Consider the following 15726-nt stretch of genomic DNA (forward strand, 5'->3'; position numbering starts at 1 on the left):
GTCTACAAAGAGAGTTTCGACAGCCAGAGAAACCCTGTCTTAAACGAAAACAAAAGCTGGGCATGGCAGTGTGTATCTGGCTTGCCAGGTCTGGGGAGGCAGAGCCAGAAGGATCCCTTGAGCTTACTAGCTAGCCAGCCTACTAGATTTGACCTAGCCAGTGAGAATGCCCTGTCTTAAAAGAGAAAGATGATGATGCCCAGGGAATGATCCGTAAGTTTGTACTCAGCTCCTGAACCCCAACTCCTCTCCCCCATCCCCACCTCACTATGTAATGGTTGGAATTAGAGACCTGTGCCACCACCGCGTCTGGCTGACGTCTGTTTCTGCCGTTTTGTTTTCCCAGGGCATTGCATGACACCAACCAAGTGAGCAGAGACGAAGTCCATACAAAAGAGATGGTAGACGATAGGATGCAGCTGCCCTCCATAGAGGCGAAGGAAGACGATGAGCCAATCGGGATAGACTTTTCCCTAAAGAGTGAAACCGTAGCCATCTGTGTAGTAGCTGCCGACAAATCTCTCCTGGAGGATGCAGAGGCCAAAAACGAATGAGAGTTTGGTGAAATTCTTATCAAACCTTACTTGAACCGTGATGAAAATGTGGGCGGGCCGGCGTGGGCTGAGAAGGGAGGGGACAGAGAAGAGAGAACAAAGCTGCTCTTAGGACTAAACAATCTATTTTCAAAGCACTGGTAGCTGTGTGAGTGAGTATGTAAATTAAAGTTATTTAAACGATCGGAATACGTGGCTCCTGTCCCGTCCCTACATCCTTCTTCCCGGATCTTCAGTCACCACGGAAGTTTTCGTCGGCTGCGGTTTGGGAAGTACCTTCCACGGGCACGGCGGGCACTCGCCGTGACCCTCTCGGACAGTGTGTGGCAAACCGAAGCTCGGGGACAGTAGAAGAGTTCTCCTAGGGGAACAACTTTGTGGGCGCACAACTTTCCGTGCGTTTTTCTAGTTTTAATACCTTAAGCTTTTTTTCAAGACCTAACTGCAGCCGCTTTGGGAGAAAAAAATAATAAATAATAATAATAACAGAACAGAAAAAAAACTGCTCTGCATACAAGAGTCACCTGTTTCCTAGTACCTCAGACTTAACCAAGGGAAGTCTCCGCGTTTCTCTGTACTACCTGTCGCCCTTGTGGTTAACTGTAGGGAGAGCTGCTGGACAGGATGGTGAACGGAGGGGAAAGAGAAAGACTTTTAAAGAAAGGAACACAAATTGTGCTTAAAATCCCCACGCGGGTTTTATTTCTTAAAATACTGTGATTTTTTTAATTATTTTAGTAAAAAACAAAACAAACAAACAAAAAAAAAGAGAAACAGACTTTAATGGCTAGGTAGGTGTGTGTGAACTGTCACCCCGTACTCCAGGTAAGCCGTTTCTTAGTGTTCAGCTATAATTTAGAATTTGGTAGGGTTCGTGTGAACTAATTTTAAGGTGATTGTGGGGTTTCGTTGGCCACATGTTTATTTCCTCTTGGTCTGAGTGTTACGAACACAGCACAAATTCGGTTGTTCTTTTTCCATGTGAGTTGTCCTTTGTGTGTCTGTGGTTGTTCTCATTGGAGGTCGATGGAGCGGTAGAGGATTTTTGTGTGTGTGCGTGTGTGCATAGGAATTTTTATAATTTTAATACAAAGAGGTCAACGTCCCTTGTTGTTGTTGCTGTTTTGTTTTTCTTTTGTTTTTTAATTTAAAGAACCAACCTCCCGGCACAGCTATGCAGCACATGGGCCAGACAAAGAGGTCCTCTCACCTTTTCGCTTCTTAAACGAACACGTTGTCTGTCTCATACCAACAATCTCTCTTCGACTGGGGCTGGCTTTCGTGTGTGATTTGAACTCTGTTTTGTTTGCTTTCTGCATTGTGAGGTTTTCTCGTTTCTTGGGGGAGCCATCCTTTCACGAGCACGGGCAAGAGATGGCATATCCTACAGGGAGCCTGAAGAAGGGCTTTTCTCTTTCCATCTAGCTGGTCTGTTTCCCCACATAAGCTTTTCTCTCTCTTTCCTTCCTTCCTTCTTTCTTTCCTTCTTTCTTTCTTTCTTTCTTTCTTTCTTTCTTTCTTGTCATTTGGCTAGGGCATCTTAGACTAAACTTAAGTCTACATTTATAGTATGTTCTGATTGTGAACAAGGGGTTTCGTTCCAAAAAGTATAGAAGAGCTTTCTTGAAGCTTAGGTTTTAGGGGTGTGTGTGTGTGTGTGTGTGTGTGCATAAGTACACATGTGTGATGAATGTGTGTTGGCGAATGTATGTCCTTTGGTTACTATGTTTCTTCTTTTGTTTTTGTTGTTGGTTTTTTGTTTTTCGTTTTTGTTTTTTTAACTTGGAAGGGTTGATGGGTTGGGGGGCGGGCCAGAAGGGATGAGGGACTACTGAGATGACGGTGTCCCACATAGCTTCAAATAAAATCCATGGAAAGATGTCAAACTTGTGAAGTAAGTACTTACTTGAAAAGCATGTTTTTCTTTTTGTTTTGTTTTGTTTTAATTTTTCAGCTTTTTTTTGCTATTAAAATTTTTATTTGTAGGGTGTTAATTTAATGTTTTTTAGGGATGGGGGGCCATCATATGGAAAGCAAAAAAGGGGGAAAGTGTGAAATATCTAGACAAAGATTCATTTGTGTCCTTACTTGTTTTTGATTGGCCTCATTTCCAATGTACTAAACAGTTTCATGCCTGGATTGGATGTTTGCGATGATTACCAAAAACAAACAAACAAAACAACGAAAGAAAAAAAGAGAAAATAATTGTGACATGCTTTTATCACTACTTTATTTTTCAAATAACATGTAAATATTGTAATCCATTGGATTTTGTTTTGCTAACCTGTTAATAAAAACATGGGACCATTATCCTTTTAACAAGGCTAGAATGTCATTTTTTTCCCCTTTTCCATACATATACCTGATGTTTTGTGGCCACACATTTTTGGATGCATTCTGTTTCTGTTGACTGTAATGACATAGAATTTACAACATTTTTTTTGTTGTTTAATTTATACAGAGGACATTTTTTTTCAGAGCTTGAGAGAAGAAAATAAATAGCAAAATGATAACCTATTGACTCCAATAATCAGTGTTTCCTGAAACTTGATGAAGGACAAGAGGGATCCTGACTCCTTGAAGCCAAGGGTTTAAACACACAAAAAATGAAAAATAAAAAAAAGTAAATAAAAACCACAAGTAGGTTATTCAAGTTGTTTGCAACATACATTTTGTAATGAAATGTGAGAAATTAATAAAGAATTTTTTTCACATGTGTCTATGTGCATCTGTCGTAAGTCATTTGTGGGTGTGGTTACAGACAGGCAGGCTGGCAGGGAATGACAAAACCCGTTTCCAGTCTACGTACTGAATCTAAACAGATGTGGAAAATGGGAGATCAGGGTGAAGGGTGAGCTGAAGTTTTAAATGTCAGCATTCCTGCATCAGGACGTGCAACATGGATGAAACGCTGATGGAGGGGATGTTTTCCACCACAAATGAGAATCACTTGGTTGTGGTAGCTCACACCTGAAATCTCAGTGTCTAAGAGATTGGTGCAAGAGGATCACCACAACTACTACCCCCTCCACCACCACCACAACACACACACACACACACCATGTACACCCCCCTCCAACATAAATTGTGGATCAAAATGAAGCTTCAGGAACAAATGCCAGTACTGGAACCTCATCCAGGAGCTCTGAGCCCATGATAGTCACAGCCGCTGGAGGATCCCGATTGGCACCTCTACCTCCTCAAACCCTGTGCCACAACACAAGTTACCTTACTGTGTTGTGTATCAGGCACAAATTATCACCATTCCTTTAAAGGATTTTAAGCCACCCTGTTAGCAGTCAGAGGAGGAATTAGTCACAAAGACACCCTGGTTGCCTTGCCCTTCCTTAGTACTTTGTTCGCCCTTGGTCGATGGAGAGTTGGGAAATGAGATCACTGTGTGTGCTGGAAACAAACTCAGATAAGCAAGGATGATGCCTAGGGATGGTAGCTGCGAGTTGACAAAAATATATATTTGTGAAGCTATATAGACTCCCAGGTGCCCGGGTCTGGGCTCACTCGGTAGAGAACACAAAACAAGCATCTGTCAGGAGAATCATTCTTCTAACGGTCTTGGGAGTCCTCAGGATGTAGGAGGATTTCACAATAAGTTCCTCATTCAACAGGCATCCTCGATGCAGAGATGCTGTTCTCCAGTGACTTTTAACAACCGTTACGAACAGCGTCATTAACTGAGTTTATGTCTAACCCATGCTTTCTCTCTGTTTTATGTAGAGGGAATGGACTTGTAGATGTCTTAGCCATTGTAGGGGCCACAAAGCGAAGTTTAACCCCTCTGGCTTAGCATAGTAGAGGTCTGTTTGAATTCTGTGGTGTGGCCTTCCTCCTGTAACCCTAGCTTCTCCGTCTGGTAATGTGAGGAGACTTTCATCACGGCACATATATCCCAGGGCCACTGCGAGAGCTTAGCAAGTAATCTCTCCAGGTAATAGCACACGCACGTTATGGACTTGACCCGGTCACAGTCCCAACTATCCACATAGGGGTTGGAAAATGTCTGGTCTAGACTACCAATGAGTCCAGAAAGAATGTAAGCCAGGAGCTTCTACCACCGTGCAAAACAGAACAACGGGAGACACGGAAACCTTGTGTTCTTCAAAAGCACAGGCTGCTCCTCCCATCAGCCAGGTGCTTATACATTTTTTAGTAGGTGTGGTGCCAGCAACTTGATAATGAACAGACAGACTGACGTGGCTCGGGTCTTTCGACAGCTTACAAACGAGGAGGGTAAAATTGAGATTTGTAAAGGGAACTTCCATCAAAGGTTCTGCTGGGGCCTTCATTCGATCTTTAGGAAGCCTTGGGCCTGTGCGTTGATGCAGCTAGCCCTCTATGTACTGGTCTTGAGGGTGGGTGTTTTCTGTCTGCCTAAGGGAATGCCCTTGATTTAGAGAGGCATATGGCAAATCTATTATTAAGTGAGCCTTCCCTCCTATACTGAAGCAAATGGTGCTGTAGGATATGTTCCCCCCAACCCTCATCTCCGCCCCCCCCCGCCTTTTTTCCTTTTTTTTCCCACTGTCAGGCCATCACTCTTAGGAATAAGCTTAACAAAATCAAGCACCTACTACCTCCTACCTTGTACAAGTGAATGGGGTGGGGGGCGGAATTGGGCTTTTAGCATAGGTGAAACCTTAAGAATTTCTTTTTAGCTGGGTGTGGTGATGTCGATATTTAATCCTATCACTCAGAGGGCAGAGGGAGATCTCTTGAGTTCCAGGGCAGCAAGCTCCACACTGGTCAGAGATATGTAATGACACCTTGTCTCTAAGTAAATAAATAAGTTTATTTTTATAGTTCTTAAAGAAATGCCAGCCGGGAGGAGGGTATTAAAGTAACTTAGGTCCCTCCCACGTTCATATTCTGGAATGTTTTTTAGCCCTTTTGTTGTTGGTCTCTCCTTCCATGGTTCATATATGAATATTCGGACAGTGGTGGTACACACCTTAAACGCCAGCGCTTGGGAAATAGAGGCAGACGATCTCTGAGTTTGAGACCAGCCTGGTCTAGAGAGTGAGTTCCAAGACAGCCAGGGCTGCAATAGAGAAACCCTGTCTCAAAAAAAACAAAATAGATCAATGAATAAACAATATGGTGAAGAGATTTTTTATAAATCTTCACCTCACGGTGTAAATATTTTTCATGTTTCTGTGCAGTCATTGAAATTAGAACCTTCCAGTCTGCATAGTATATTGGCTAATAGAAACGGGGAAGTGATCCATAGCTCCTAGGGGTTATCGAACCTTCCATGGTTTCTACATTTCACTTAGCATTTTGCCAGCAGCTTCCTCACTGGGCCAAGTTTCACGAAGCTGTGTTAAGCATGAAAGAGCATTGTCTTAGAGTTTCCATCACCGTGACAAAACACCGTGACCCTGACTGTAAGCAACTCGGGAGGAAAGGGCAAATTTTACTTACACTTCAACACCACAGCCCATTATGGAGGAAGTCAGGGCAGGAACTGAAGTAGAGGCCACGGACATATGAAACAAAGGATACTGGTCAGGACTAGATTTAAGGTTGGGTCACCTTCACTCAGCCACAGTGGACCCTTTGATTGTGTTATCTCTTGGGCAGGTTAATTAAGCCTCTGTACCTTGCTAAGTTTCTTCTTGTTGTTTTTGTTTTTCAAGACAGGGTTTCTCTGTGCCACAGTCCTGGCTGTCCTGGAACTTGTTTTGTAGACCAGCTGGCCTTGAATTCACTGAGATTCGCCTGTCTCTGCCTCCCAAGTGCTGGTATTAAAGGCATGAGCTACCACCACCCGGTTCCTTGCAGGATTTAACATGAGCTGGAGTGGGTAAATGTTCAGCTGTCCCGGATTGTTTTTGTTTGTTTGTTTGTGACAGTGGTTTAATGTGTTGCCTCAACTGTCCCGGCACTCACTGTAGAGACAAGTCTAGCTTGAACTCATAGAGATCTGGCTTCTTCTGCCTCCCAATTAGAAGTGTTTAGCAACCATGCCTGATGTGCCCAGCTTTTGAAAACATATTTTTCAGTGTTTCTTTCTTTCTTTGCTTTGCTTCGTTTTGTTTTGCTTGAGACAATCTCACTACCTAGCCCTGGCTGCTCTGAAACTTGCTTTGCGGACTAGGCTGGCCTTGAATTCACAGGGCTCTGGCTGTCTCTGCACCTCGAGTGCCAGGATTAAAGGTGTGCACCACCACCCCTGGCTTCCACAGCTTCCACAGGTTTCTGCAACAAGCGTCCCAATTCTGACCAGGAAAATGTAAGAGAAGGGACTCATGAAATTTTCTAAGAAAATTTTCCTCTGTGGCTAGAGGTTCTACCTCTTTCTCCAGATGGTCTTTTCACTCATCCTCCTTTATTTATTTATTTATTTGTTTATTTACTTTTCTCCTTCTTTCTGCAATTTCTCCTGGAATAGATGGCAGCAGCTATCATGAGACCGGTCACGTGAGTATGAGTGCTTTGTTTCCACTCAGTGATGCCCAATGGGTCACTAAATGGAAGGTGACTGGTCCATACATGTCCTGGAGGAGTGCTGAGGGTGGTGCTGGGGAAATCGAAGGACTTAAGGATTTAAGCTATTGGCATGTAGTTTAGTTTGGGATTTCTAGACAGAAGCAGGTTTAACTGCTGCAAAGTAAAAGCTAGTTGACGTCAAGGCAAGTTCACTACCATTTAGTTAACTGAGCTCAATGAGTAAAAAGATCCCAAAGCTGTGTTAAAATGGAAGACTGTTCTCTGTGTTGATTGAGCCTGAAACAGTGGTTTCTTGCAGCCCTTTGGAAGAGAGACTTCAATCCTAGTGGTCACTCTGACCAAAGTTCAGAGCTCACCAAGGGACATGACAGGGCCCACTTGCAGGGGAAACACAGGGAACCTCTTTGCCATCCCACCTCTTCTCTATTGGGCTCAGGTGCAGAAAAAAACAGGTTTCCGTAGTCTCATGAGCCCGGAGTATGTAGGGAACACCATTCAATCAGAGAATTCAAACGACACCTCCAAGGATGGCAGTCACCATTCTCTGAAAATGTCAGGCAGTTCATACCTCCTGTGGCTCTGGTGCCAACTCCTTTCTTCTGGAATCACCTGCTCTCTGCTACATAGCCAAAATGTCACTTCAGGTGGGAAGCCCTCCCTCTCTCCTTCCCGGGCACAGGGCAGAGCCTCGCCCTCACTCTCCTAGTCCCTGTTTTCAGCCATGCTCCACGAAGACTGGTCACGTTCCAGCGAAGGTCTCCATGCTTCAAGAACGCCAGCTTTCATTTAGTCCTTGCCTTCGCTTTTCTCATCACAGATGACCACAAGCTCGGTGGGTGAGAACAGCAGCAATGTTGACATATGTGTAAATATTCTCTTTGTTCTGAAGGACAGAAATTGAAAGGCTCGGGGGTTCTTTTGGAGGCTTTTAGGAGACTCTGCTCAGTGCTCCTCTTAGCTTCTGGTGGCAGAGATGTGTTGTTTGTTTTTTTTTTTTTTATTTTACAGATGTATGAGTCTAGTCTCTGCTGTTTTCTGCACATTGCCTCCTCCATGTTCCTACATCCTCTCCTCTCTCTCTCTCTCTCTCTCTCTCTCTCTCTCTCTCTCTCTCCCTCCACTGCTACTATGTTTTTAGGGATGAGAACCCAGGGCAGTGTGTTTGCTAAGTCAAGTATTACGTCGCCAGAGCTGCTTTTTCACTTCTAAAGACATGTTATTGAATGTAGAACCCATCCCCATCGAGAATGGCATTGTCTCAAGATCGCTCACAACACCCCGTAAATACTCCTTTTTCCAAACAGATCATGAGGATCCCAGGTGAATGGGTCTTTAGGATGGACAGGTCACGATCCAGTCCACCCTTAGCTTCGCCAACCTTTTGAGGTGACGGCTGTTATTGACTTGGTTTGTAGATTAGAGCCCTCAGTGAGAGGTTCGATCGTTGCTGGGGCTTCACACCTCAGATGGGGTTTATAGGCAGCCTGAGTCCTTCTTGCCGCTGCTCCTCCACCACGTCTCTTTGTCTCATTTGTTTCCTGTCTCGCAGCTGCCATACACAGACCCTGGCCCCGGATCAGAACTCAATAACGTCTCAGGGAGAAAAGGATGGATGGACGGCTGATGAAGCGTTCTGCTCTCCCCTCCTCCCACACGACTCAGCCCAGACTCTCAGAAGCAGAGACGCATTGCAGTCAGATGCAGCTAGCCTTTTTAAATTCAAATATATTCCTGTTGATACCAAGTGTTAGTTCTCATCTGATTTGGCATCGATGTTCCATTTACTCTCTGAGCTTGATATTGCTTTTTTAAAATCTCGAAGTAAAAATATGCAGCTTGGGTAGATGAAAAATGTCTTTGTCTGCAATTCCAGGCGCTCCTGAAGAAAACCCCAGAGTGCTGAACTCCAGCACTCTTGCTGAAGGGCCCTTTAACCAATCCTTTCCTCCTCAGAGATAGACAGAGCCTGAACAGAGTAAGGAGGAGAGCCTGGAAGAGAAGCAGGTAGCAGAAGTCAGAATTCGCAGCGATAGCAGTGGGGACACATGAATGGACATGCCAGCATGCTAGCGGTGGGGACACATGAATGGACATGCCAGCATGCTAGCGGTGGGGACACATGAATGGACATGCCAGCATGCTAGTGGTGGGGACACATGAATGGGCATGGCAGCATGCTTAATGTGAGCAAGAACAGCTCTTAGAAGGGTGTGTGAGGAGATGGGGGAGCTTCCTTTGCACCCCATCCTTCTAGACATCACCACCACCACCACCACCCACTGAATGAAGAAAGGACAGGTCATCCTGGGAGTCAGAGAGGAGACTTCCTTTCCTCTTCAATGATTTGGCTTTTTGAGTTGAACCTGGAAAGCAAACGCTCTGTCTATTCATCCTTTCTCTCTCAAGCTCGCTCTCATTAACAAAGCAGCTAAGTTTGGTTTAGCTGGCTGCATGCATGACTTCCAAAGACCACATCACAAGGCAGAAGGAATGTAGCTTCTCTCAGCAAAGGCAGCTTCACCACATTGTTTAGAGAAAGGAGCCAGGCAGCAACAGTACTTGTGAAACCCATTTAATATGTGTGAAAACATCAGATTGAAATTCTGACCTTTCCCCGGAGCTGAAAGGACCCACTCCAGGAGGCCGTATAAAAAGACTGTGGCTACAGGCCCAAGCTCATTCGTGGCTCCCATTCCTCGGGCTTTTAGTGGCCCTGCCTCCCGTCTGTCCTTTTCAGGTCTAGCATCGGCTTAGAGGCTGCTGGGCATTTCAGAACGGGGAGTGCTGTTTGGGACCCAAGAAGGAAAGGGATTGTGAGAGTTAATATAGATTGTCAGCTTGACTGGATCTAGACTCACACAGAAGGAAGTTCTGGGCGCGTCTGTGAGGGATTCTTCTGATCAGGCTAACTGAGGTGAGAAGACAGCATCACTGTTCTATGGGCTGGGGTCCTGAACTGCTGGAAAAAAACAAAAAACAGACATTTTTGCCACAGCAATGAACAAAGGAATTAGTACAGGGACAATCAAGGCGCAAGTGTCAGAAAAAAACAAAACCTTCCCCTAGAGTGGTGGATAGGTTCTATCAATGGCCCAGGGAAGGGATTCTACTCTGAGGAGCCTTTAAGAGGTTTTATTTTTTTACTTTTAACAACATGTATGTGTCTGTGAGAGGTTTGCACACTTGGGTGCAGTTCCAGCGGAGGCCAGAAGAGAGTAACAGATGACCTGGGACAGGAGACAGTGGTGAGCCACCCGAAATCAAGGCTGGGAATGAACTCAGGTCCTCTTACAGAGCAGTACACGCTCTGAGTCACTAAGCCAGTTCTCCAGCCTCTGATGGACCTTTGGATGATAGCCCAGGTGTTTGGGGCACCATGGAATAGAAGAGGCATGCAACCCGAAATGTAAAGTGGCTGAATTTTGAAACCACGTCACGACCGAGAACTGCGGATAATAGTCAGATCCTTACTAGTCCACTGACTCTATAGCTTTGGGCAATCAACTTGACCTTCTTCTTCTCCCAATTGCTCCATCTTTATTACTGGCCTGGAAGTGTGTGGTCGTGCACAGTCAGCTTTCTGCATATGTAACTTCTGCAGCTACACATTCAGGCAACCGCAGGAAGGAAAAATATTTGCTTAACAGAAACCTGCGTCTGTGCTGATCATGCGCAGACATGGTGCTCTTGTCTCTGGGTCCTTCATAATGCAGTCGGGCTAGTCACTTAGCACTTTCACGGTGTTGGGGATTACACGCGAGTGTGAGATGGCTTAAAGTGGACGGAGATGCACGCTACTCTTCTTGCTCCGTTCCCCTCCCGTCATGTCCCGTCACAGTAGGTTTTATGTTGTGCTTCCTGCATGCTAGGTGAGCACCCTACCCTGAGAGCTCATTTGTGTGGCCATCTCTAGCACTGCTGGTTTCAGCTTGGTTTAGTCACAAAGTCATACTCTCCTGTGTAAATGTGCTTGCCCTATGACCTAATATGTTTGTGCTTTGATTTGGATAAAGTCATTGAAAGGAACCTAAGGATGGGATGGCAGAAAGCATGTTTATGGACTATCATGTTAAGGGCCCAGAGTTTGTGCTTCCAGCCCCTAACATGCATCCACCCTGCTTCTCAGGAATGTAATGAGAACAGGTGAAAGTGGGGGCCCTTGGAATTTTCTGAGTCTCTTTGACCATTGGCTCCACTGTTAACTTGAAATGGAGCCAGGAAGTCATTTGATGTTGCACTCTTCTTTCCTATTCTGTAAAACAGGGTGGTCATAGGTAAAGCCCTGCCTATCCTTCCTCAAAGAATGGACTTCTGAAATCTCCCCCATGGTCCTTAGAAAAGGAGCATACGGGCTTGAAGAACTAAGGCCTGTGAAGGATAATAGTAATTGCCAACTTGAAAGGTCTTAGAAGGAGACAAACTTTGTGTGACTGCAAAGAGTCTCCAGATTAGAAGAACTGAGCTAGGAGGACCCACACTAGAAGTAAGTGGCATCACTCCATGGACTGAGATCTCAGACTGAATGAACAGAAGAAGGCAATCTGAGTGCCAGTAAACCTTTCTCTGCTTCTTGGCCAGGTGTGATGTGACCATGGCTTCATATTGCTGCCACTACACCTTAAACTGTGGACCAAATTAAATATTTCCATTCTTAGGTTGCGTTTGCTGGCTATTTTGTCGTACCAATGAGAGCCGTAACTAGTTTAAGCCCTCCCAGAGAGCAAAGGGGAAGAAAGGGCCACGCCAGCAATAAATGTGTGAAAGACCTCAGGAATGCATGCTTTTTAGAGTTTTTGCTTAATTTTTATAGATTTATTTTATTTTTATTTGTGTGTGTGTGTGTGTGCGCACACACACACACACACACACACACACACACACGCTCGCGCACGTGCATGCGCAATGGTGCCTGAGTGTGTGAGCAGGTAAGTAGCCACAGGAAAGGGTGTTGGATCCTCTGGCGCTGGAGTAATAGGTATTTGTGAGCTGCCTGACATGGATGCTGAGAATCAAACCCTGGTCCTCTGCAAGAATAGCAAGCACCCCTGACCAATGAGGCAGTCACCCACTCTTTTTTTACTAAGATAAAGAAAGAGAGGCACAAAATGGCATTCCAGACTGTAGCGGGAGGGGGTGGGCAGAGTAAGAGGTGCTCACTGTTTGGTTGACTGCTTGGTTGGTTCCCACATGCGGGATATTCTTCTCTTTCTGTCGGTTTGCTTGGTCATTGTTTTGCCTTATTCCCCAGAGATTCAGTCTCAAGACGCTGAAAAAAAAAAAAAATGCCAAGCACCATCTGCCCATACTCAGCTGCCTCCTCCCCTGGGACTGGAAGTCCCTGGGAAACACCACCATTAACCCAGTTGCCAAGGAGAGATCTCAGCCTTGGCTGGTTCCTCCCTCCCACTAGCGTCTCACGTCTAGTAGGTCCACCTGTCCACAAGATGGTTGCATACATCAGCCTGTAACCACACTCACTCCTATGCTGGGGCTTTACTCTGTGTATCAAGGCCCCTCCCTTCACTGCCTATCTGTCTCCTGCAGTCTAACCAGACCACATGTGGCAGCCAAGATGGCAGCAAACCTGATTCCAAGGTGCTCTGAATTACAACATCTCAAGACCCTCGACAACATCACTCCTTAGGCCCTCGCCCCAGATCCCTACTTAACTCAACTGTCACTCAGAGCTGACACCCATTGTCTATGTTCCCCCAGCTTCTCTTTACCTCTATCCGATTCCACATCTTGTTCTAATTGCTTGAAACACTTCCTCCACCCCGATCCTAGCCAATTCCTTTCTGTTTTTGTTTCTTTGTTTTCTTTTTGAGACAAGGGCTCTGACACAGGCTGGCTTCCAACTTCATATATAGTGGAGGGTGGTCTTGAACCTCTGATCCTCCTGTATGGAGCCTAAGAACGGGGATTGTAGACTTTTAACACCATTCATAGTTTATGAGGTGCTGGGAATACTTGCTAAGGGAGCATTCTAGCAGCTGGACTACAACCTGAGCCCTTCTTTGCCTTTAAATATCTCACATTTAACAGCTCTGAGCCCGAGTTTTCCTCCAATAAACCAGTACTACCTACCGCATAAGTCGTTGAAAGAAATAAATTAATCCACATGAAGGTCCATGCCTAGCAGTTCAACAGATAGACAGTAGCCATTATTATCTGTTCCGGGGAGCCTTGACCTTGAGCCACACTCCTCTCCATGGCTCTGTGTTTCTATAACAAGCCCAACTTTCCTTAACCCACTCCTAACCAAACTGAATCCAAAAACAATTTGCTAGAATGTGTATTCCTCAAAAAGACATACAAGGTCATATTAATCTGTGTCTCTGCCCTGTGTGCTCAGGAACACAGAAGGGAACTAGTGACTTTTAGTTGGATGAATACATCTCTGGCCAGGAAGCTCTCTTAGCACTGCATGGATGTCCTCCCAGATAAACTATGAAAACTCTTTATCTAAGGTTTCTGGTAAAACACCCCAAAGATGTGTAGGCTCTGCCATACTTTTTACTGAATAGGATGATCATGTTCCGCGCACACACACACACACACACACACACACACACACACACGCATCGGGATCTTGGCATTGCAGGCACAGCCACTTCCTCTTCTTCCTCACTGAAGTGGGGGAGGGGGAGGAAAATAACTTAGTCATTGCTGTCAATCCCGACAAATAAACAGCCCCATTACACACTCCAGAACTCGAGCAACACCTAATCAGGCACAGGTTCAATCAGCAACAAGACTCCGGTTAGGTTGTGAGTGGCTCATTTGCGCTGCAGAAGAGATGGGCTTGCTGCTGATTTGCATGCAAACAGGGCCTCAAAGATGCTCAATTAAATAACTGCATTAATATTTTTAAGGCTCATTCCAGGTGAAAAGCCTCCTCCCCCCCTTTTTTTTTCCCTGAGAAAAGAAGCAGGGAAGTTGCCAAGATGCGTTTCTGAGTACCTGCAGCAGGTTTATAAAGGTTTTTATTTGTCTTCTGGTTATAAAAGTAATATACTCACAGTGTGAACACCTTGGAAAATGCAGGCAGTAAAGCAAGGAACAACCATCTGCAATAACCTTAGAGATCTAATCTGCCCTACACTGGACTCGCTTACGGCTACATTCAGTAACTCCACAACTGATCTTCCCTAGTCCTTGGTTCTGAATGCTAAGTTTATGTTCATAATTCTCAAATGAATAACTTCACCAGCAAACTCCAACCTGGATGTCAACAAGACAATGCCAGAGCACGCGAATGTTTAATACTTTCAAAAGTTCAATATGCACGCACGCACGCACACACATGCACACACACGCACACACATGCACGCACACGTGCACAAACGCGCGCACACACACGCACACACACATGCATACACACGCACACCACTTGCTTTCTCTCCTCTCCTCACAAAGCTGGCCTCTAGCCCTCAGCAAGTTTTCCCATATGCATAAATGCTACCTACCATCTTCTTCCCTGTTGCTTAAAACCCAAATTAGAGCCATACCCCTATCCCTCGTGCACATTTTAGCCAGCAGCACATCTTAATGAGCCTTCCCCAGATCATTCCAGGTGTATCTGGAGGATTGTGAAGGTTTTCATCTGCATTACCACCTCCTAAAGTGCAAGAGGCCAGTATTTCTTGCCCAAAATAGTTTAAGACCATTTCTGTCCCTTGGTTTTCAATTTCTCTACTCTTTGCAGCCAGGGTAGTATCTTGTTATTGTTATTAGGTCTGACACATGAAAGTACAATTGTAAAAAAAAAAAATGTAAATTAGTAACCCAGGGTTCTTGATCATGGAAGTACCTGTATCTGTTTGTTGCGTCAGTCATGTCTGGAGTGTGAAGTTTAAGATAACATTCTCAGAAGTTGCATGCATGGCCTACAGCGAGCTTGGGTCTTTTGGTTGGTTCACAGTTTTTTTTCTCTTACTGACTAAAGTCATAATTGCTTCTTTGATCATTTCATATTTATATTCTAGCATGAATTTTCAATCTATGGTGCAAATGAATAAAAATATCACTTTCAAAATATTTTTCTTATAACTTAACTTAGTATTCATCCAGGGCGTCTGTGTTGCTTAATGATTGAAAACTCAAATATTCGTGATTCCAGCACTCTTTTAATGTTTTGTGTGTGTGTGTGTGTGTGTGTGTGTGTGTTTGCACATGTACCAGAATGCACATGTGATAGTTTTCTATCTTTTAGACGTTGGTTTCCCCTTTCATCATGGGATGAGCTATCAAACCCAGCCCAGTAGGTTTGCACAACCACCTCCCTAGCCCAAATCTATGAAATTCTTGATAAATCAGTTACTTGGGGTTTTCTCTATCATTTTAAGTTTTACCTCAGTCACTTTGGGTTTTTTTTTAGCCCCTTTCTTTTGCTCAAGAAGTCTTATTTCTTTTGGTAGAGGTAGTGGACCTCAGCACAACTTGATCAACTTAGCCGTGGACAGAAAAAGTAGATGAGACCTGTTTCTACACCATCATCTATTCTAGTTAGAATCTAAGAACTTGGCTCCAGGTAGTCTTCAATTAATCTCACTTTTATAAGCTAACATGATTGTAGACAAAGAATGTGCTTTCGTTTCACAGCCTCCCAGACCTGAATAATCACACAGAAACTATATGAATTACAACACTCTTTGTCCAATGGCTCAGGCACATTTTTAGTTCACTCTTACATCTTAAATTA

General features: G+C 44.6%; 1 protein-coding gene across 5 annotated transcripts in view; it reads left to right on the forward strand.

Annotated features, from left to right (window-relative positions):
- The window catches only part of Znf462 (zinc finger protein 462), a 135735-nt gene extending 132463 nt beyond the window's left edge, over window positions 1-3272 (forward strand). For all 5 annotated transcript variants that reach the window (XM_041657090.1, XM_041657088.1, XM_041657091.1 and 2 more), the window contains one exon: window positions 347-3272. In XM_041657090.1, the coding sequence (XP_041513024.1) occupies window positions 347-554 (208 nt within the window). In that variant the 3' untranslated portion in view covers window positions 555-3272. The remainder of the gene's footprint in view (window positions 1-346) is intronic.
- The last annotated feature ends 12454 nt before the right edge of the window (window positions 3273-15726 follow it).

The sequence above is a fragment of the Microtus oregoni genome, unplaced genomic scaffold (genome assembly GCF_018167655.1).
Source record: "Microtus oregoni isolate MIOR12 unplaced genomic scaffold, Mior012 000008F_ref0000371, whole genome shotgun sequence".
NCBI classification, from domain to species: domain Eukaryota; kingdom Metazoa; phylum Chordata; class Mammalia; order Rodentia; family Cricetidae; genus Microtus; species Microtus oregoni.